The sequence below is a fragment of the Salmo trutta genome, chromosome 21 (genome assembly GCF_901001165.1).
Source record: "Salmo trutta chromosome 21, fSalTru1.1, whole genome shotgun sequence".
Taxonomy (NCBI): Eukaryota; Metazoa; Chordata; class Actinopteri; order Salmoniformes; family Salmonidae; genus Salmo; species Salmo trutta.
In genome coordinates, this window is record NC_042977.1 from 26355227 (window position 1) to 26379234 (window position 24008).

Here is a 24008-nt window from a genome sequence, read left to right on the forward strand (position 1 = left end):
CGGGCCAAATTAAAGACTCAACTATTAAGCAACAAATGTGACTTTCATCAACCAACCCATGCACAAATAGTTTACTCATATATGACTAAATCAAACACCTCCTCAACGATATTCTACAAGACACAATTGCATATTTTCATATTAAAATCAAACCAAACTATTCACGGTATTCTAATGTATTCTCTTCATGCGCCAGTCTACTGTATATGTCATATTCATGTGGCAATAAATCAATACAAATTTGAACAAAGGAAGAAAAAATCAAGTTGGCAAGTCATTATGCCTCCATTTGACAATGTACAATTGCAAAATTAACCATTAAGCCTTTATCTCACAAAACAATTTAGACCACTATTTTTGGGGGACATTGATCCTTGATTGCACAATGAAAAAAGAAAAATATCTAACGAAGTGCAACCCACTTCCAAAACTACAGCCCTTTTGTTTTTATGTTAAAATCAATCAAATTACAAACAACTCATTTGATGCAATATAGGGTCAGTGTGCAGAAATAACAGTGTCAATGACTAGCTACGTTAACAAACCGTATCAGTGCCTGGTTAAAGATAGATACAACTTGAATCAGGAGGAAAGTTATTCAATATCACCAGTTAGCCCTTAATCAGAAAATAAATGTCAATTTTTTTTCAATCACAAATCAGTGTTGATTAACTATGTAATCTCATACATTTGTGTTACATGTAGCCAGCCAATAGCTGGTTAGTAAAAAACAAGCTGGTTCGTCAAAAGTTAACGCACAATCTGTGTTTGTATACTGCTAAGATGCTTCAATTTCATATACATTACTCTCAAATTTGACAATGTAGAAATAACTGGAATTAAACATTTCAATTTATTTCAAATGAGAAGTGCTTTGTGTAGCATAGGCGTTAGGGAAATTCCTTTTGGATTTGAAGGATCTTAAAAAAGTTTGAGAAATGCATGGACTAGACTTAAATAAATAAAACGCTCTCTTAATAATTTGTAATACCTAAGGATAAACAAAGGAAAAAACATGAAAAAACGAACAGTTACTAACAAATACACAAAACAAATGCACTTGAAACGGCCCACGCACAAGCATGTCTCAACAGGAGAAGTTAGATAAGGCTGGGGAATGGAATAAGACTGGTGAGTGCGACTTTAAAAAAAATATGATTTCTTATGTACCAAGTGAATATTATAGCAAACACAGAGAAACACTCCCACGGCAGCAAAGTCTGCCGAAACACATTCCTCTGGCAGCCTTGTGCACTGCCTCTACCCACTAAAACGTCAGATGGCAAAATAGTAAGGCAGCTGTTAGCTTCCGTCAACTAAAAGTGCATCTCCGAACATATCCTGTCAAGCCCCCCCCCCCCCCCCTCCCTCTCCACATTCCCCCTGTCAGGGCAGATGGAGTGGCAACGCACTTGACTGGTAACAGCTTGGATCAGCAGATATTTCTTCTTGCTTTCGCAATGACTGCTTGCTTCAGCTTTCACAGAACCTAAGCGTGTCACAAATCATCGCCAGCAAAACGGGGCAGCGTCGGGGCCGAATGGTCCTGTTCTCATCTTTCTCCCGTGTTTCACTCTATTTCCAGTCCTTCTTTGCCTGTGTCTGTGCCTGACCGGCGCCATTTTTAAAGGCCATTGACGCAACTGCAGAGATAGGGGCCTGCGCCACTAGTTTGGATGAGTTCACTGAAGATTGAAAACAGTAGGAGGGTCAATAGTTATGTTGAATCACATTCAGGCTTACTGTATCTTAATATTTAATGTAAAACTTGCAATTTACTCTTTAGGTAAACTTTTCTTTTACTTTATGTTACATTTAAAAATGTCATGGAACATAAATTACTGTATCACAATGCTCTACAATTTATAACATCTGAATAGATGTTATTGAGTTGATTCTTACCTCAGTTCAGATTTCGTCAGGTTAAAAAATGGACAAAAATAATTGCTAGACCAATATTCAACAGCATTACAAGGGCAACCAGTATTGAGTTTGGACCCTGTGAAGTAGAAAAGAGATTCAGGAGAACATTTAAAAAATGGCATTTTTAAAGTTAGCTAGGCATTATCACTGAAAATATTAGACTACCTTTGATGTTTCACACGTTGTTCTGAAATGACACATTTATTTCTCTTTGCTTCAGTTTTCCCATTTTCATCATCATACAGTATTTAGTTACTTACTGACTCTTCCTCTACGAAATCCGTGGTGATCTCCAAGCTGGCTTGTTTCCTAGTTTCTGCTAGACTTCTTGGCTTATACGAATCGAGTTTCTTAAGTCTTGATTCAGGTTTGCTTTCTTTGGATACCGACTTTGGCGCTATAGGTTTTGGGGTGGGTGTCCTGTACTGCGCCATAGGTTTTGCTGGCGGTGGCATCCGGGTGAGGGCGGACAGGGTAACATGCTCATCTACATCCTCAGGTTCGTCTTGAGGGATCTTCACGTCTGCCTTCACATAGTAGCCATGGTACTCAGTGTCAGTGTGCAGCTGTCCATTGCCAGGGCTGGTGGGGACTGACTCCTCCATTTTGAACGGTTTCGGTTGAGGCAATTCCTGTCTTACTTCCTGTTTCAACGATGTCTTAGACACTGCCTTTGTGATGACCGGGAGCTGGCTCTCTGCTGCGGGGGTCTTGTTCTCTTTCCCTGGCTTGGGGGCGAGCTTGCTGAAGAAGCTCTTCTTGGGCTCCGGGGTATGTGTTGACGGGGGTGTTGGTGGGGGAGAGGACTGTGGACTCGCGGTGGGAGAGTTGTCTGGGGTTGTGCCTTTACGGTAGAAATGAGGACTACTTGAAGGGGTCTTTTCTTTCTTCTCCTCTTGAACAATAGGTTCAATCGGTTCGTTGAACCTCTGCTTTATATAATCAGGGCCTAGAAAATGGAAGGACGTTATTATCATGATATACAGTCCTTTTATCTATACTTAGTCAATTTGTAGCATATACACAGTGATCTAATATCACAACGTTTGAATGAATACTGTGTGTTTATATCACTATCAACAAACACTCAAGTATTTAGTGCTGAATCCTAATTTGAAATACAGAGATACACACACCTACATATTATGTATGTGTTGCTTTTGGTGAATGATAAATTCACATTTATTCACTGTCAGTTAGCTCATGGTTAGGATGCCTTTTCTGCGTCCATGATTTCACATATCGAGTATTTGTTCCTTAATGGAGTTTCAAAGCTGTCCCAGTTGGTTTATGATTCCGATTAAAGGTTCCAAGCATTCTCGACATTCTCCTGACCACTGATGAGGCCGACGCTGTAACACAGCTGACATGAGCCCGCAAGCCAACGAAGTTAACACCTTTCTGACGCAAGCAGTGTAATCAAATGGAATCATGGTTCATAATATTACATTTGTTCTACTATTAATAGCAAGTGCTAAGATCACTTACTACATCTCTACAAGCTCAGCAGTTGTTCATAAAAAGCTCATCAAAGCACAACGGTAAATAATTAAGACATGTATGGGGCATTAAGAAAAAGTTAAGGAATCATTCAAATGAAATAGATTACAGATCACAAGCAGGCTGGCTATTGAACCTGGTTGTTAGGAGTCAGTGATCTACACTATCCTGATGTCAGGTCAAGTGTCACAGATTTAGCAAGGCTATATGGGCCAGACCTGAGCAAGACCATGTGGTAAAAAGAGGAATGCTCAAAAAGCATAATGATATAAGCCCACTGACCTTCATGCATACAGGAGCTGAACATGCATTAGAATGTAACACGAACACTGAAGAACCACCCTCTCATAAAACTAAGCAGGCTGACAAAAGTACCGATCTATATATTTAAATAATTATCTTGCCGAAAAAAAGATATTCCTTAGTAGAAGAATATGCTGTACAGTATGTACGTATACATACATCAATGCCACAGAACCATGTTCACTCTAATACAAAATATTGTACTCATAAATCTGTGACACTTGGTGTCCCCCCCAAAAATGACATTTTTTTTCTGAGGATAAAAAAGACCCCAAGGTAAATTATACTAATTATATGTTCCTCCCTAAATAGATTAGCATTTTAAAATTTGCATATACATCTGCCCCAGACAGAAGATAAAGAGAAACCCACAACCCAGACACAAAGGAAATTGGACAAAGGGGATTATAACAAGGGGCTGTGAGATAGATAGATGCTGGGGCCTAGTTGGGTACAGTATGTTGGGTTACCTGGCTGATGGAAGTTGGGGGACAGATCCCTAGCCACTGCCCTGGCGATGTCAGAGTCCTGACTGGCTGACTGACCAGCCTGGTCAGCAGCGTCACCTTTAGTCCTGGCGTGAGCTGTTCTGGATGAATGCAAAGCAGAATAAGAGCTGGTTAGACTGGGAAGGGTACATACCAAGGTTGAAATAGTATTTGTTTACTTTTACATACTATAAGTGTTTGTTTGAGCATGTTGTTTGAGAGTGTAAGATCTGCAGGGTTTGTATTTATGGGACTATTCTATTGGGTTCATTGCTCCAGACAAGCCCAATCAGACACAGCTAAACTATAACAAACATTTCAAATACTACTTGAAGCCAGGTCTAAGAGGGTGAAGAAGCACTGCATGCCTCTGGGCCATCCAGACAGACACTGTCTTAAGTGGCTTATAGGGTGGAGAGCTCAGTGATCCTCCAGTGTTCCCAATAAATGCTGTTGGAGCAGCAGCTTTTTCCAACATTAAATCATATTAGAAGTAGTCGGATAACCATTCACTTGTATAATTTAATTATCATACAGCCTCACACTCTTAGCATTAAAACGAATATTGAAAACACTAAATAGTTTGACATGCCATATCCGTTGTGTGATATTCTATAGAAAGCATTGTCATTCATCAAAACCATTATTTTTGTCATTTCTGATTAAACTTTTTTTTCCAACTTCGATACAGTGCATTCGGAAAGTATTAAGACCCAGTGACTTCCACATTTTGTTACATTACAGCCTAATTCTAAAATTGTTTTTTTTAATCTTCAATCTACAACATCTCATTATGACAAAGCGAAAACAGGTTTCTCGATTTTTTTGCAAATCTATTAAAAATGTAAAACAGATACCTTATTTATAAAAGTATTCAGACCCTTTGCTATGAGACTCAAAAATTAGCTCAGGTGCATCTTGTTCCATTGATCATCCTTGATGTTTCTTCAACTTTATTGGAGTCCACCTGTGATAAATTCAATTGATTGGACATGATTTGGAAAGGCACACACCTGTCTATATAAGGTCCCACAGTTGACGATGCATGTCTGAGCAAAGACCAAGCCATGAGGTTGAAGGAATTGTCCGTAGAGTTCCGAGACAGGATTGTGTCAACGCACAGACCTGCGGAAGGGCACCAAAAAAAATCTGCAGCATTGAAGGTCCACAAGAACACAGTGGCCTCCATCATTCTTAAATGGAAGAAGTTTAGAACCACCAAGACTCTTCCTAGAACTGGCCGTCCGGCCAAACTGAGAAATAGCGGGAGAAGGGCCTTGGTCAGGGAGGTGACCCAGAACCCAATGGTCACTGACAGAGCTCTAGAGTTTCTCTGTGGAGATGGGAGAACCTTCCAGAAGGACAACCGTCTCTGCAGCACTCAAACCAATCATGCCTTTATGGTAGAGTGGCCAGACAGAAGCCATTTCTCAGTAAAAGGCACATGACAGCCCAATTGGAGTTTGCCAAAAGGCACCTAAAGGACTCTCAAAGCATGAGAAACAAGGTTATCTTTGGCGTGAATGCCAAGCATCCCTACGGTGAAGCATGGTGGTGGCAGCATCATGCTGTGGGGATGTTTTTCAGTGGCAGGGACTGGGAGACTAGTCAGGATCGAGGGAAAGATGAACAGAGCAAAGTACAGAGAGATCCTTGATGAAAACCTGCTCCAGAGTGCTCAGGAACTCAGACTGGGGCAAAGGTTCACCTTCCAACAGGACAATGACCCTAAGCACACAGCCAAGACAATGCAGGAGTGGCTTCGGGACAAGACTCTGAATGTCCTTCAGTGGCCCAGCCAGAGCCCGGACTTGAACCCGATCAAACATCTCTGGATAGATCTGAAAATATCTGTGCAGCAACACTCCACATCCAATATGACAGAGCTTGAGAGGGCCTGCAGAGACGAATAGGAGAAACTCCCCAAATACAGGTGTGCCAAGCTTGTAGCGTCATACCCAAAAGGCTCTAGGCTGTAATCGCTGCCAAAGTTTTGAGAATGACACAAATATACATTTTCACAAAGTCTGCTGCCTCAGTGTCTTTAGATATTTTTGTCAGATGTTACTATGGAAAACTGAAGTATAATTACAAGCATTTCATAAGTGTCAAAGGCTTTTATTGACAATTACATGAAGTTAATGCAAAGAGTCATTATTTGCAGTGTTGACCCTTCTTTTTCAAGACCTCTGCAATCCGCCCTGGCATGCTGTCAATTAACTTCTGGGCCACATCCTGACTGATGGCAGCCCATTCTTGCTTAATCAATGCTTGGAGTTTTTCAGAATTTGTATGGTTTTGTTTTTCTACCCGCCTCTTGAGGATTGACCACAAGTTCTCAATGGGATTAAGGTCTGGGGAGTTCCCTGGCCATGGACCCAAAATATCGATGTTTTGTTCCCCGAGCCACTTAGTTATCACTTTTGCCTTATGGCAAGGTGCTCCATCATGCTGGAAAAGGCATTGTTCGTCACCAAACGGTTCCTGGGTGGTTGGGAGAAGTTGCTCTCGGAGGATGTGTTGGTACCATTCTTTATTCATGGCTGTGTTCTTTGGCAAAATTGTGAGTGAGCCCACGCCCTTGGCTGAGAAGCAACCCCACACATGAATGGTCTCAGGATGCTTTACTGTTGGCATGACACAGGACTGATGGTAGCGCTCACCTTGTCTTCTCCGGACAAGCTTTTTTCCGGATGCCCCAATCAATCGGAAAGGGGATTCATCAGAGAAAATGACTTTACCTCAGTCCTCAGCAGTCCAATCCCTGTACCTTTTGCAGAATATCAGTCTCTCCCTGATGTTTTTCCTGGAGAGAAGTGGCTTCTTTGCTGCCCTTTTTGACACCAGGCCATCCTCCAAAAGTATTCGCCTCATTGTGCGTGCAGATGCACTCACACCTGCCTGCTGCCATTCCTGAGCAAGCTCTGTACTGGTGGTGCCCCGATCCCGCAGCTGAATCAACTTTAGGAGATGGCCCTGGCGTTTGCTGGACTTTCTTGGGTGCCCTGAAGCCTTCTTCACAACAATTGAACCGCTCTCCTTGAAGTTCTTGCAATCTTACTGGCAGCAATATCTTTGCCAGCGAAGCCCTTTTTGTGCAAAGCAATGATGACTGCACGTGTTTCCTTGAGGGTAACCATGGTTGACAGAGGAAGAACAATGATTCCAAGCACCATCCTCCTTTTGAAGCTTCCAGTCTGTTATTCGAACTCAATCAGCATGACAGAGTGATCTCCAGCCGTGTCCTCGTCAACACTCACACCTGTGTTAACGAGAGAATCACTGACATGATGTCAGCTGGTCCTTTTGTGGCAGGGCTGAAATGCAGATGAAATGTTTTTTGGGGATTCAGTTCATTTGCATGGCAAAGAGGGACTTTGCAATTAATTGCAATTCATCTGATCACACTTCATAACATTCTGGTGTATATGCAAATTGCCATTATACAAACTGAGGCAGCAGACTTTGAAAATTAATATTTGTGTAATTCTCAAAACTTTTGGCCACGACTGTACTGACTAAAAGGTCTGAATAATTATGCAAATGTCATATTTAAGTTTTTTATTTTTAATACATTTACTACAATTTCTAAAAACCTGTTTTTGCTTTGTCAATTTGGGTATTGTGTGTAGATTGATGAGGGAATACAAACAATTTAATCCATTTTAGAATAAGACTGTAACATAACAAAATGTTGAAAAAGTAATGGGGGTTGAATACTTTCCGAATGCACTGTATACACTATATATACAAAAGTATGTGACCATCCCTTCAAATTAGGGGATTCGGCTATTTCAGCCATAACCATTGCTGACATGTGTATAAAATTGAGCACACAGCCATGCATTCTCCTTAGACAAACATTGGCAGTAGAGTAGCCCGTACTGAAAAGCTAAGTGACTTTCAATGTGGCACAGTCATAGGATGCCAAGTCAGTTTGTCAAATTTCTGCCCTCTAGAGCTGTCCCGGTGAACTGCAAGTGCTGTTTTTGTGAAGTGGAAACGTCTAGGAGCAACAACGGCTCGGCCGTGAAGTGGTAGGCCTCACAAGCTCACAGAATGGGACCGCAGAGTGCTGAAGTGCATAGCGCGTAAATATCGTCCGTCCTCGTTTGCAACACTCACTACCGAGTTCCAAACTGCCTCTGGAAGCAACGTCAGCACAAGAACTGTTCGTCGGGAGCTTCATGAAATGGGTTTCCATGGCTGAGCAGCCGCACACAAGCCTAAGATCACCATGCACAATGCCAAGTGTCGGCTGGAGTGGTGTAAAGCTCACCGCCATTGGACTCTGGAGCAGTGGAAACGTGCTCTCTGGAGTGATGAATCACGCTTCACCGTCTGACAGATGAATCTGGGTTTGGCGGATGCCAGGAGAATGCTACCTGCCCGAATGCATAGTGCCAACTGTAAAGTTTGGTGGAGGAGGAATAATGGTCTGGGGCTGTTTTTCATTGTTCAGGCCTCTTAGTTCCAGTGAAAGGAAATCTTAACGCTGCACCATACAATGACATTCTAGACGATTCTATGCTTCCATTTTATTGCAACAGTTTGCGGAAGGCCCTTTCCTGTTTCAGCATGACAATGCCCCTGTGCACAAAGCTTTGGTCCATACAGAAATGGTTTGTCGAGATCGGTGTGGAAGAATTTGACTGGCCTGCACAGAGCCCTGACCTCAACCCCATCGAACACCTTTAGGATTAATTTGAACGCCGACTGCGAGCCAGGCCTAATCGCCCAACATTAGTGTCCGACCTCACTAATGCTCTTGTGGCTGAATGGAAGCAAGTCCCCACAGCAATGTTCCAACAACTAGTGGAAAGCCTTCCCAGAAGTGTGGAGGCTGTTATTGCAGCAAGGGGGGACCAACTCCATATTAATGCCCATGATTTTGGAATAAGATGTTCGAGAGCAGGTGTCTACATACTTTTGGTCATGTAGTGTATGTGTTGCATTCACTTTCTTTCAAGTAAAATTGTTTTTCAAAACAAACCATTCTCATGTGATGACATACGGAATACCATAAAAGACTTCTTTATATTTATCATGATTTATTTCAATGGTACAGTGATACAAGACCTTCAAGGTTAGTTCAATGGTGTTTCTTTATAAACAGCTCAATAAGAGGTAGTTGGTTTTACATCTGTTTGTATAAGTGTCCTTCAGGGCCTCTGAATACAGAGCGCAGGAGGACTCACACTGTGTCTCTTGAACTGAATGTATCCTTTCAGCATCTTTGAGGTGTTCACTTTTTGAATTAAGGTGGATATAAATTAAAGTTTTACTTCAGACATGTTTGACACCGATGAAGCTCACAAAGACGAAACATTTGCTTTTTCAACCTTCAAGATTGTGGACCTTCTCTTTTTCAAGTACTGACTATGAAAGTGCATTTCACCAACTTTAGGGGGCACATGACTACAGAACCTTAGTGTGCATTGAGGAGTCTTTATTATGTGCAATTGGCTTTGCTACCTGTAAACAGCTGACAGTCTCGCAGACAGTGAATCATTGTGAATAATGAGAACTTCATATGCATATAGAGTCGTTGTGCTGTTGAATGAATCATGGTAGAACTCTGTTATAGAGAGAATTGTACCGATACTTACATAGTTACAATGAGGAGTACAACAAGTTGTAAGGGAGAGTGGGGTGAATTGAGCCGACCCTTGTTTCTAGGAAATCATACACAAAATGTATAATTTGACCAAATATTTAGGAAGCTGTCATCATTTCATAGTCTGTGAAGGAAGAAACCACATGGGAAAAGTCCAAAGCAATTTCCCCCCTGAATGTTAAAATAGGCTTAACTTACCCCACTATCCCATACTCATATCATTATCATCATGGAGTCATGATGCGATTTAATGTGGGCTTCTTTAAAGCTTTGAAGCCTGTGAGCATAGGCTATACTACATCACGTGGCTTGGGGAGAAAATATAGCGAGCGAGGGCAAATTGAAAAAAGGCGACTTAAAACAAGTTTAAGAAACTTTACTGGAAGCTTGTTAGCAAGTCTAAGGAGAGTTCTGAGGAAAGGTGAGTGATAAACTCCAACACCTAGTCCCAACCAGATAGACTGAGTAATCCACCAGATGATAGTCGATGGTGGGACAGAGATGGGCTAATGTATCAGCTCAGCTGCTGCTGTATTCCTGTAAACTGTTGATAAGCCAAGTCCTGCCTTGCCTTATTTAGTCAGAGCTCAGTGCTGACTGACACACTAGTGGCTGCTGGCCTCACATGTGAGCAGGGCACAGTTAGTACACACCGTCCGGTCTGGTCTTGGAACGGCTTGCCCTCCTTCATCTCTCCCCCCTCTCTCTCTCCATCTCTCTCTCTACTCCCTCCCTTCTTTGCTCCCCTGGGCTTCCACCCAGATGATGGGGAAAGCGACGCAAACCGAACCCACTCTGCACTTTCCAAAGCTCTTACCACGCTTATCAACTCAGACACACAAGTCTTCAAAGACCAAAACCTTCATTTTAGACATTCTGCCTCTGACACATTTATATTTCATGACGGGAGGAGTTGTTGTGGTGGTGACATATGAGAGCCCTCATTAAAATTCATACAGATGCCAGAAAATCAGGATAAAGAACATGCTAATGAGTGGTTCTCATCAGAGAAGAAGATTATGAGGAAAGGGGGATGGGTGGGCATGATATGGCAATAAAGTCTCTATTGTGATACTTTAAACAGATATGGGTGGGTGTTTTACATGGTAGTATATCATTTAATCTCTGTGCATTGCATTCAGTGAGGGATAATCAACGAGGGGCTATGTGTTCTCTGGAAAATAATGCACAATGTGGAAGGTGTGTTCCACCACACATTAGTGGAGTGTAATTGACCTTCCACGAAGTTGCATTATTTTCCAGAGAATGCATGGAGCCCTGAGTTGACTATCCCTTTTATACCATGGCTATGAATTAACATATTTGCCTCTAGAAATGTATTCATTTGCCAGTATAAATGTGACAACATCCACTGAAGTAGCAATTAAGTTTACTATCCAGCTAGATAGCTACAGTAGTTGCCTTGGTAACCAACCAGACTTGCTAGCTTAGCTAACCAAACCATCATCCTAGCTTGCTATTATGAAAATCGAATTCAACAATGCCAATGTTTTTAATTCGACCTTTGCTTTCAAAAGCAGCTCAAAAATAGAACATGTAAGAATGCACTTTGTAGCCATTGAATTATACCATGCAATTATACCGTGCGTTATAGGAAAAATAATGCAGGCTCTAGAATGCCCTTCAGAAACTAGTGTTTAACAACCACCATGCTATAAAAGGACAATAAAGCAGTTAATCAATGTTGGTGTTTAATGTAGCGTTGTCCAAATGATAGACAACATAGGCTACTAACCATGTGATTGTTTTATCTCTAAGTGAGTCTTTATTTCTAATTCAACTTTAATTTAATTTGGAATAATTCCAAGTCCACGGCACGTCATGACGACTTAGACCATGGGCTCTATTTTAACAAACCTAATGCAATGGTAAATGTAAGCGCTGGCAGTAGTGCTAAAGGTCCGGGTGGGTGTCAGAAATATTTTTGCTATGTTCACAGCCATTATAATGAGCGCGAAAGTTAGCGGTAGCTCTAAGGGGCTGGGTTTTGATGAATAAACAAGTTGTAGGTTTAGGGCTTGGCCACTCAAGGTGTTCCATGGCTAAATACGGCATGTGGTTTTCCTCAAGTTCTGTAGGTTATTGACGATTTTTGCGTTGTCATCAACTCCAATTCGGCCTTTCCCTCTTATAGAATATTAGCTCAAAAGTATTGTGGAGCTCCTGCACCTAAATAAATATAAACAGTACCAGCACCCAAAATGAGTCCCAGAACCTATTTTAGTCCAAGTCAAGCACTGATAAGAAGCCTATTCTATTTCCACTGGATCAGAGCTTGACATTTTTAACGTTCATGCTGAGTGGTTATCGAAAGGGAGAGAGCTGGAAAGATTTTTAAATACATTGATGAACTTTTGTAATTCTCAATGGATGTAAAAACAGACTTTGTTTGCATGCTATTTGAGGTGAAGAAAACATTACTTTGAGAAGCTCCACAGCTCATTAGTGGTGGTGCGTTAAGCCAATCAGAAATACTATCAGATCTCCAAATGGGCACATTTATATGCCTCTATTTGCGTGCAGGCCAGGCAGCCTATAGGCCTACTTCTATGCGTGCGCGTCCTTACTCAACATTGACAGGAGAGCTCCAAGCAAAAGACAATGACTAAATTGATAGAACTCGTAAATGGAATTAAATAAACCAAAACTTGTTTCTCACAAGTGTAGCATAGTTTGTGCACTCTGCAAACAATGTGCCCACTCCGACAATGAGAACAGGAAGATTGGAATAATAATATTGAATGTATTAAAATAAATGACCGTAACCAAAGTAACAAACATTGTAGATTAAAAATGATAGGAATTAACGGTAAATGTACTACTGGTGATATATGTAATGGAAAATTGATATACAGTAACAATCAAACGCAAACAATTCACACAATGAAGTTATGAAACAATGAATGTGCACAAATTGGCAGGAAAGAGTGCATTCTGGAGAGAGAAGTGCATTTTGCATCTGGGCGAATGGTCAATCCGACGTCTGCATTGGCCATGCAACATTTACGGTGATTTGGCCTCAGCAGAAGTCAGGGCAAGAATGGCCTCAGCAGACGTCAGGGCAAGAATGGCCTCAGCAGAAGTCAGGGCAAGAATGGCCTCAGCAGACGTCAGGGCAAGAATGGCCTCAGCAGACGTCAGGGCAAGAATGGCCTCAGCAGAAGTCAGGGCAAGAATGGCCTCAGCAGAAGTCAGGGCAAGAATGGCCTCAGCAGAAGTCAGGGCAAGAATGGCCTCAGCAGAAGTCAGGGCAAGAATGGCCTCAGCAGAAGTCAGGGCAAGAATGGCCTCAGCAGAAGTCAGGGCAAGAATGGCCTCAGCAGAAGTCAGGGCAAGAATGGCCTCAGCAGACGTCAGAGCAAGAATGGCCTCAGCAGACGTCAGGGCAAGAATGGCCTCAGCAGAAGTCAGGGCAAGAATGGCCTCAGCAGAAGTCAGGGCAAGAATGGCCTCAGCAGAAGTCAGAGCAAGAATGGCCTCAGCAGAAGTCAGGGCAAGAATGGCCTCAGCAGAAGTCAGGGCAAGAATAGCAGAAGTCAGGGCAAGAATGGCCTCAGCAGAAGTCAGGGCATTCATACTTCTTGCGCTTCGCAGAACGTGCAGCGCTGTTGTCAAGGAAGTGAGTTTATGTTTATACAGGATGTAGCGCCCCCACCTACCGTCAACCAATCATATCAATGCGGAGCTATTCAGAGCCCTCTGCATTGTGACGACATTTGGGAGGCAGCATGGAGATGCGGTACAGAGCTCTATTTGGCCTCTGCATGCCTTCATGCAAAGCCTTCGACCACATTTTCGAATCAAGGATAAATTTGACTTTAGTCTAGGCCTCCGCAATCAATTAGTTCACTGAGATAGGAGCATATATGTGTAAGTGACCTGATTATTGTATATATATATTTGTTAGTGCTCAACGAAAACACTCAAGGTCAACCAACAGCCTAACGACCAAACAATCGACCAGTCAACTAATTGGGGTCAGCCCTAGTTAACAGTCAACATTGTTGTAATTGGCTCCAACCAGTATGGGCCTTTACACATCGCACTTCTCAAATAAAAAAATACTAGGCTCCCGTAAATTCAATTGTATGTGTGAGGCACATTCTCAATAAGCAAGATCGAGCCTAGGCCTACTGTTTATATGGTGTTATAGGACTGACAAAATGTATGTTCTTATGTTTGGAGGAGCGTGTCTTTAGAAATGGGGATGACTACAAGCCGAATGGAGTATGCACTGCAGGTAGGCCTATGTGAATAATGCAAAAGCATATCGTCAAAAGCCTCAAGAGTAGAGCATTTAGTAACCTTTCATAGATAGGCTACTTGGCTAACGCATGGCCAAGATAAGAAAGATACCAGACGCATTGGTGTTGAACAAGCTTTTGTTATAGTAGCGTAAGGGTTTCCTACTAAGGGCTTCGTTTTTTTATCAAACGAAATGGAAAACAAGGAATTGTTACAGGAAAATAATTTCAATGTTTCTAAATAAGTGTGTCAACAGATTATCTCATCTCTCGTTCCATGATAGGCATATAGCCTACATGGATTTTTTTATTTTTTACATACATTCAAAAAAATGTAATAGTCTACATGGATAAAAAGGGGTTTGTTGCTTACTGTTTTGCTGCTGCCAAACTTTTTATACAGCTTTTGTGATTAAAATTATTTTCACTGGTCTCATAAGCCAAACCATTTATCGATAGTCTTGACAACTTGGCGAATGCATTGGGGATGACAAAACAACTAGGATAGGCTATGCTTGGTTTTTAATCAAATAAAACGAAATGGGGGGAAAAAACTTTTTTTTAATGTTTCTAAATACGTGGTTTCCAGGCACAAAAATCACATATCTCTTGTTCTGTGTGCATATGGGCACTGTGCCTCACAGCTGGATAGGCTGCGCTTCCTTTGTCATAATCTATGCCATAACCAGCCACGTTATCGCAAAGACCAGCTTTCGGGTTGTCTTAAATATCCCCACCAGCGCGTAATTGGGCAAACAATGGCGCTGGAGGGAATGGCGGCCATTTAACGGGCTCCTGACCGATTGTATTATTTTGTGTATTATTTGGCTGATCGGGTTAAATTGAACCCAATCAGCAGATCTGATCTGGAAGTTTGTTGGTCAAGCCAAACACAACTCCATCTGTCTTGCTATGTGAAATTAATCAGTCTAAACACAATTAGGTTACTGTGTGTGTGTGTGTGTGTGAGAGAGAGAGAGAGAGAGAGAGAGAGAGAGTGAGTGAGAGAAAGAGTTGGAGAATGTTGGAGAGAGATGGGAGAGGTAGGATGAGGTGACACCAATAAAAACCTGACCCCTCATTGAGAATCCCAACCTGTCAGGCATTCAACTTCACCCAATCAGCAGTCCTAACCTGGAAACCCATGCAGCAGTAGGATTATTTACCACCAACAACACCACAACATTGGCTGTGTCCAAAATGGCACCCTATTCCCCATATGGAAAAGTCTTAAAGGGATCCTTGGGATGTCCCAACTCTGACGTCATCCCATTGAAGTTGACATTTAAAACGGTTAAGGTAAGGATTAAGGTTAGGGAAGGGTTATGTTTAGGGTAAGTATGTCCCAAGAATCCAAGATAACCTTCCCCATATAGTGCACTACTTTCGACCAGGGCCAATAAGGCTCTAGTCAAAAGTTGTCCACTGTATACTGCCCTACCAAGCAAAAAGGCAGTAACTGCTCATAGCGTGGAACTGAGAAAAATGGCTTCTATTTACCTTGGTTTCACAGTAACTTTATGCAGTTACTGCTAACATTACCCCCATTTAATCCAAAACACAATACAATAGAGGCAGGATACTTTTCCACATGTTTAAGCATGTATTTAATGTAGCAAAAATGACTAACTAATTTTCGACCAAATGAGCATTTACTGTTTTTTTGCTTGGTAGGGTAGTATAGGAAATAGGGTGTCAATTCAGATGCAACCATACACATTGAGAAAGTGATTACCTTGAAGTGGCTATTTCTACTTTTGTTCTGGCAATAGCTGCTGCCCGTATGGCTCCTTCCACAGCCCGATCCACTTTCTGTTTAGTTTTGGTGTTTTTGAGAGGAATGAGCTGCTTCTTGATGCCTCGCGCCAACACATTGTTTTTATACTTCCCCTCTTCTTTGATGCCGTCTGGGAACATTGTGCATCCGTAGCCGTGGCGTTTGTTGTTCATCCACTCACCCTCATACTTCATCCCGTTGGTGCGCTCGCTGACACCAAAGCCGTTCCGCTTGTCATTCTTCCACTCCCCCATGTAGGACTCTGTGGTGGTGGCATCTACATTGTCCTCCAGGGGCATGTACTCATCAACTCCATCTCCAAAGCTGATGGTGGAGTTGGCATCACTGGAGCTGATTCGGCTGATGGAGCTGGCGGCATCACTGGGGGCAGAGCTGCGTTTGCTCGATATGGACGACCTGGAGTCTGACTTTCGGAGGTTTCTGAGGCTTCCGAACAGGGACCCTCTACGAAACAGGCCCTTTTTCTTCTCACCTTCGCCTTCACTGTGGAAGTTGAGAACAAAGCCTCCTCTGATGCCGGCAGGGCTGTCTGACAGGTCGAGGTTGGCATGGAGGACGGTGCCATTGCTCTGTTCGCTGCGGAGCGAGGCCAGCGAGGTTCGGAGGGGCGAACGAATAACCGTAGCCATCCCGTAAGGCACACTTTGTCTCACACCGTATCCATGTCGCATTCCTCCTATCCATTGTCCCTGGTATGTACCTGTTAGGAGAACAAAAAATGTCAAGAATGAATACAAACATTAAGAAAATCATGAACTACATTTTTGTCATGATCACAGAATAATCACTTGGCGTACAACATTTTAATATTAGAGTTGATTAGAAAATCTATTTACACTGGCCCAATGTCAATTCAAGGAATTGAAGTGGAAAACATATCTACATGTCCATAATATCCCTGTTACACTGGGAACTTTCCATTGAACGGATTAAAATCACATCCAATACCTAATTTTACCCAGGTACTGTGATTCTCCTGTCAGTCAGAGCTGTATGTTTCCAAACCACATACAAGATACCATGTCCATGATGAGATTCATATTTCAGTCTTTGTTGGTATCATGATTTACTATCACTTCATCATTTGCTATTAATATACTCTTGGCGTTATGCCAAGCCAGGCAGTCTTTAGTCGTGTCTACACTTGACATTTACATGCGATTTCTGCTATCAAAATACGAAGATCGCATTGAAAAGATGGGTCCAGACCAATTTTCCCTCTAATTTTCTTCGGCACTGACCAAATTTAATGTCTGCTGAGCGCAAACTTTTTGAATGTTGTGAAAATTTGTCCAACTTCCGGTGCGGGTGTTTACAGTGAACACTGAGGCTGTACCTGCTTTAAGTTACAGTTTTAACAGTGGCAAAGTAGGCTACTGTGGTTATTTGATCATAATGTAGGCCTACCAGAGTGGTCTACCATCTAGCCAGCGAGCTAATATTTGGAAGAAAAAAATAGTTTGGCTAGAGTTATGCTAACCCATTTGCAATCCCTTTAGCATTGCTTGCTAGCTTGCTAGCTAGCTACAGAGGTTGTTGATGTGTTATTATCATATTTTGCCTATTCCACCGTTTGTAGAATGCATACTGGCATTTGAATATAGAGCAGGAAAAGGGAATCCAGACACACTGTGGTGTAGATAGATGCATGACACATTTGGAATTCCATGATCTGAATACTAAAGCTGCATGAACTGTCAAGTCTAGACATGGCCTTTATGGCAGTAGACATACTAGACAAGCATAGGACACCACTGGTACATCATTTAAGTTATGTACCACTGGTGTGTTGCACTGTATGTTTAGGTTATGGAAAGGTGGCAAGAATGAAGCCATTACTATGTAGTGCCCTTATCCATGATTAGATGGGGCCTATTGAGGTTACAACAAGTGCAGTTGTCCAGATATGTTAGCCTTAAAATATTTTGTAAGATGAGCTCCCACCCATGGTAACAACCTGTCTGCAACAGGTCGTGGCATGGAGGTCAGGAGGGACTGGGAAGTGTAGGCTACTTATTCTACACCCCAATCCCAAATCAACCACTAGGCCCTATGCCCTATGTACTTGTGGAGATCTAATACCATTTTGTTGGTATTGAAGCGATGTAGTGAAACTTCCACCTAGCCTATCAGAGGGCAAGTTTGAGCTATTAGCATATTGCTTACACCTGTCAAATCCTCTGCAATCTCCACAAATGCATAGGGATCTAGGGGTTGATTTGGCATTCCTTATGCCTCCTGCACACAGGATGCATTGGAAGAACTGCAGTTCGGCAGAAGTCACTCATTTCAAACATGGCTCAGGTGGAAGTAAAACAACGCTGTCACACTAACAGTAACGTTGAACCCACCACCATAACACTAACTGACTTGACATCCTCACAACCTCAGTTGACACTCCAACTGTTTTCTTGGCATTCAGATATTTGTTTGAAGGTGGAAGTGCAAAATAGACTTTCCACCATAATTGTGATATCTCAAGCCTTCCCACCGTTTCAGCGACTAAATGCATACTGCATTCTGGTGTGCACTCAAGGCGATATGCCACTCTGTCCATCATAGCTTCCACAGAGAATAATGTACTATTTTAAAAGATGGAAGTAACTTGAGACATTGGGAAGTTTGTTGGTCATGCTAAACTTAACTCCATCTGTCTTGCTATGTGAAATGAATCAGTCTGAACACATTAGGAGGATAGATTACGACACTTTTTGTCAGTGACTAGTGTTTATATTTCGTTGAGTGACACTCCCACTGTCCCACAGATTCCTAAGCTGACTGATCATATGCTGACTCAGGTACCCAGGGGCGTCAATTGGGTATGGCAGTCATACTCTAGCTCAACACCAACCATTTAAAATAGGCTAATAAAATCATTCCAATCCCGATTAAAAGGCTAATGCAGTTTAGCAGTATTAGCGAGCTGACTTTAGGACCATGCATACGCCTGGGAGCTGGAGGGAAGGCTGGCTATCTTTATGGAAAGCGCATCAATGCAGCTGCAGTGAACAGCGCAACTTTTTCTTAAAACAGTGCAGAGCAGAAGAGATGGAGGCCCAACCTCCTCAATGAATTTCATAAAAATGGTAAAACATTAAAAAAATGATCCTTTTTAATTGATTAAAACACACTGTTTTACAATGGTCTTTGGTAGCCTCAACAGCACTCCGTAGGCTAGCACCATGGTGTAGCTGGAGGACAGCTAGATTCCATCCTCCTCTGGGTACATTGACTAAAAATACAAAACCTAGGAGTCTCATGGTTCTCACCCCCTTCCATAGACTTACACAGTAATTATGACAACTTCCGGAGGACGTCCAACAATCTATCAGAGCGCTTGCAGCATGAACTGACATGTTGTCCACCCAATCAAAGGATCAGAGAATGAATATAGTACTGAAAGCATAAGCTACAGCTAGCTAGACTACAGTGCATAAAATGTGGTGACACCCGCAATAACATCTGCTAAACACGTGTATGTGACAAATACAATTTGATTTGACTCAGAGAGAAAGAAAATAGTTGGAACAGTTTTTAACAAATTCATTTCTTCCAAGATGAAGTAGAGGCAAGAGAGAGAGAGATTTCGTCATTTCACTTTCAGTATCACTTATTAGTTTAGCTTACTCAAACACCCTGCTCAAACAGAGGGATGCTATGTTAGCTAGCTGGCTATGACTATCCAACACAACACTGGAACTCCTCCATGTCAAGGTAAGCTTTTGGTTTGATACATTTATTGCCACTGGGGCCCGCCAGTGTAAGTGCTAAAGTGCTTACTGACTGTACACTGTAACGTTACTGCATGATTGGGGAGAGTGATGAGGTCTACAGCAGAGTCTCACAACTCAATCGCTGGTTGAAAACTGTGTTCTGCCCCTCCCAAAAGATAGAATTTGTAGATAATTGGCCCTCTTTCTGGGACTCACCCACAAACAGGACCAAGCCTGGCCTGTTGAGGAGTGACGGACTCCATCCTAGCCTGAGGGGTGCTCTCATCTTATCTACGAACATAGACAGGGCTCTAACTCCTCTAGCTCCACAATGAAATAGGGTGCAGGCCAGGCAGCAGGCTGTTAGCCAGCCTGCCAGCTTAGTGGAGTCTGCCACTAGCACAGTCAGCGTAGTCAGCTCAGCTTTCCCCATTGAGACCGTGTCTGTGCCTCGATCTAGGTTGGGCAAAATTAAAAATGGCGGTGTTCGCTTCAGTAATCTTACTAGTATAAAGACCTCCTCCATTCCTGCCATTATTGAAAGAGATTGTGATACTTCACATCTCAAAATTGGGTTACTTAATGTTAGATCCCTCACTTCCAAGGCAGTTATAGTCAATGAACTAATCACTGATCATAATCTTGATGTGATTGGCCTGACTGAAACATGGCTTAAGCCTGATGAATTTACTGTGTTAAATGAGGCCTCACCCCCTGGTTACACTAGTGACCATACCCCCCGTGCATCCGGCAAAGGCGGAGGTGTTGCTAACATTTACGATAGCAAATTTCAATTTACAAAAAAAAAATTCCTATCGGATCTTGAATTCCTATCGGATCTTGTAGTCATAGCAGATAATATTCTAATTTTTGTTGACTTTAACATTCACATGGAAAAGTCCACAGACCCACTCCAAAAGGCTTTCGGAGCCATCATCGACTCAGTGGGTTTTGTCCAACATGTCTCTGGACCTACTCACTGCCACAGTCATACTCTGGACCTAGTTTTGTCCAATGGAATAAATGTTGTGGATCTTAATGTTTTTCCTCATTATCCTGGATTATCGGACCACCATTTTATTGCGTTTGCAATTGCAACAAATAATTTGCTCAGACCCCAACCAAGGAGCATTAAAAGTCGTGCTATAAATTCTCAGACAACCCAAAGATTCCTTGATGCCCTTCCAGACTCCCTCTGCCTACCCAAGGACGTCAGAGGACAAAAATCAGTTAACCACCTAACCGAGGAACTCAATTTAACCTTGCGCAATACCCTAGATGCAGTTGCACCCCTAAAAATTAAAAACATCTGTCATAAGAAACTAGCTCCCTGGTATACAGAAAATACACGAGCTCTGAAGCAAGCTTCGAAAATTGGAACGGAAATGGAGCCACACCAAACTGGAAGTCTTCCGACTAGCTTGGAAAGACAGTACCGTGCAGTATCGAAGAGCCCTCACTGCTGCTCAATCATCCTATTTTTCCAACTTAATTGAGGAAAATAAGAACAATCCGAAATTTCTTTTTGATACTGTCGCAAAGCTAACTAAAAAGCAGCATTCGCAAATGGAGGATGGCTTTCACTTCAGCAGTAATACATTTATGAACTTCTTTGAGGAAAAGATCATGATCATTAGAAAGCAAATTACGGACTCCTCTTTAAATCTGGGTATTCCTCCAAAGCTCCATTGTCCTGAGTCTGCACAACTCTGCCAGGACCTAGGATCAAGGGAGATACTAAAGTGTTTTAGTACTATATCTCTTGACACAATGATGAAAATAATCATGGCCTCCAAACCCTCAAGCTGCATACTGGACCCTATTCCAACTAAACTACTGAAAGAGCTGCTTCCTGTGCTTGGCCCTCCTATGTTGAACATAATAAACGGCTCTCTATCCACCAGATGTGTACCAAGCTCACTAAAAGTGGCAGTAATAAAGCCTCTCTTGAAAAAGCCGAATCTTGACCCAGAAATTATTTAAAAAACTATCGGCCTATATCGAATCTTCCATTCCTCTCAAAAATGTTAGAAAAAGCTGTTGCACAGCAACTCACTGCCTTCCTGAAGACAAACAATGTATACGAAACGCTTCAGTCTGGTTTTAGACACCATCATAGCACTGAGACTGCACTTGTGAAGGTGGTAAATGACCTTTTAATGACGTCAGACCGAGGCTCTGCATCTGTCCTCGTGCTCCTAGATCTTAGTGCTGCTTTTGATACCATCGATCACCACATTCTTTTGGAGAGATTGGAAACCCAAATTGGTCTACATGGACAAGTTCTGGCCTGGTTTAGATCTTATCTGTCGGAAAGATATCAGTTTGTCTCTGTGAATGGTTTGTCCTCTGACAAATCAATTGTAAATTTCGGTGTTCCTCAAGGTTCCGTTTTAGGACCACTATTGTTTTCACTATACATTTTACCTCTTGGGGATGTCATTCGAAAACATAATGTTAAATTTCACTGCTATGCGGACGACACACAGCTGTACATTTCAATGAAACATGGTGAAGCCCCAAAATTTCCCTCGCTAGAAGCCTGTGTTTCAGACATAAGGAAGTGGATAGCTGCAAACTTTCTACTTTTAAACTTGGACAAAACAGAGATGCTTGTTCTAGGTCCCAAGAAACAAAGAGATCTTCTGTTGAATCTGACAATTAATCTGGATGGTTGTACAGTCGTCTCAAATAAAACTGTGAAGGACCTCGGCGTTACTCTGGACCCTGATCTCTCTTTTGAAGAACATATCAAGACTGTTTCAAGGACAGCTTTTTTCCATCTACGTAACATTGCAAAAATCAGAAACTTTCTGTCCAAAAATGACGCAGAAAAATTAATCCATGCTTTTTTAACTTCTAGGCTGGACTACTGCAATGCTCTACTTTCCGGCTACCCGGATAAAGCACTAAACAAACTTCAGTTAGTGCTAAATACGGCTGCTAGAATCCTGACTAGAACCAAAAAATGTTATCATATTACTCCAGTGCTAGCCTCCCTACACTGGCTTCCTGTTAAGGCAAGGGCTGATTTCAAGGTTTTACTGCTAACCTACAAAGCATTACATGGGCTTGCTCCTACCTATCTTTCCGATTTGGTCCTGCCGTACATACCTACACGTACGCTACGGTCACAAGACGCAGGCCTCCTAATTGTCCCTAGAATTTCTAAGCAAACGGCTGGAGGTAGGGCTTTCTCCTATAGAGCTCCATTTTTATGGAATGGTCTGCCTACCCATGTGAGAGACGCAGACTCAGTCTCAACCTTTAAGTCTTTACTGAAGACTTATCTCTTCAGTAGGTCCTATGATTAAGTATAGTCTGGCCCAGGAGTGTGAAGGTGAATGGAAAGGCTGGAGCAACGAACCGCCCTTGCTGTCTCTGCCTTGCCGGTTCCCCTCTTTCCACTGGGATTCTCTGCCTCTAACCCTATTACAGGGGCTGAGTCACTGGCTTACTGGTGGTCTTCCATGCCGTCCATGGGAGGGGTGCGTCACTTGAGTGGGTTGAGTCACTGACGTGGTCTTCCTGTCTGGGTTGGCGCCCCCCCCCCCTTGGGTTGTGCCATGGCGGAGATTTTTGTGGGCTATACTCGGCCTTGTCTTCGGACGGTAAATTGGTGGTTGTAGACATCCCTCTAGTGGTGTGGGGGCTGTGCTTTGGCAAAGTGGGTGGGGTTATATCCTGCCTGTTTGGCCCTGTCCGGGGGTATCATCGGATGGGGCCACAGTGTCTTCTGATCCCTCCTGTCTCAGCCTCCAGTATTTATGCTGCAGTAGTTTATGTGTCGGGGGGCTAGGGTCAGTCTGTTACATCTGGAGTATTTCTCTTGTCTTATCCGGTGTCCTGTGTGAATTTAAATATGCTCTCTCTAATTCTCTCTTTCTCTCTTTCTTTCTTTCTCTCGGAGGACCTGAGCCCTAGGACCATGCCTCAGGACTACCTGGCATGATGACTCCTTGCTGTCCCCAGTCCACCTGGCCATGCTGCTGCTCCAGTTTCAACTGTTCTGCCTGCGGCTATGGAACCCTGACCTGTTCACCGGACGTGCTTGTTGCACCCTCGACAACTACTATGATTATTATTATTTGACCATGCTGGTCATTTATGAACATTTTGACATCTTGACCATGTTCTGTTATAATATCCACCCGGCACAGCCAGAAGAGGACTGGCCACCCCTCATAGCCTGGTTCCTCTCTAGGTTTCTTCCTAGGTTTTTGGCCTTTCTAGGGAGTTTTTCCTAGGGAGTTTTTCCTAGCCACCGTGCTTCTTTCACATGCATTGCTTGCTGTTTGGGGTTTTAGGCTGGGTTTCTGTACAGCACTTTGAGATTTCAGCTGATGTACGAAGGGCTATATAAATCAATTTGATTTGATTTGATTTGATTGTAGCGGGTTT

The 24008-nt window shown here is 42.6% G+C and overlaps 1 protein-coding gene across 1 annotated transcript in view; it reads right to left on the reverse strand.

The window, feature by feature from the left end:
• Positions 1-1356: 1356 nt before the first annotated feature.
• Positions 1357-24008, reverse strand: part of LOC115157054 (junctophilin-1-like) — a 31842-nt gene continuing 9190 nt past the window's right edge. The window contains exons 2-6 of the mRNA XM_029704940.1: positions 15832-16594; positions 4197-4315; positions 2184-2872; positions 1903-1999; positions 1357-1685 (exon numbers count right to left, since the gene is read on the reverse strand). Of these exons, the coding sequence (XP_029560800.1) occupies positions 1919-1999; positions 2184-2872; positions 4197-4315; positions 15832-16594 (1652 nt within the window). The 3' untranslated portion in view covers positions 1357-1685; positions 1903-1918. The remainder of the gene's footprint in view (positions 1686-1902; positions 2000-2183; positions 2873-4196; positions 4316-15831; positions 16595-24008) is intronic.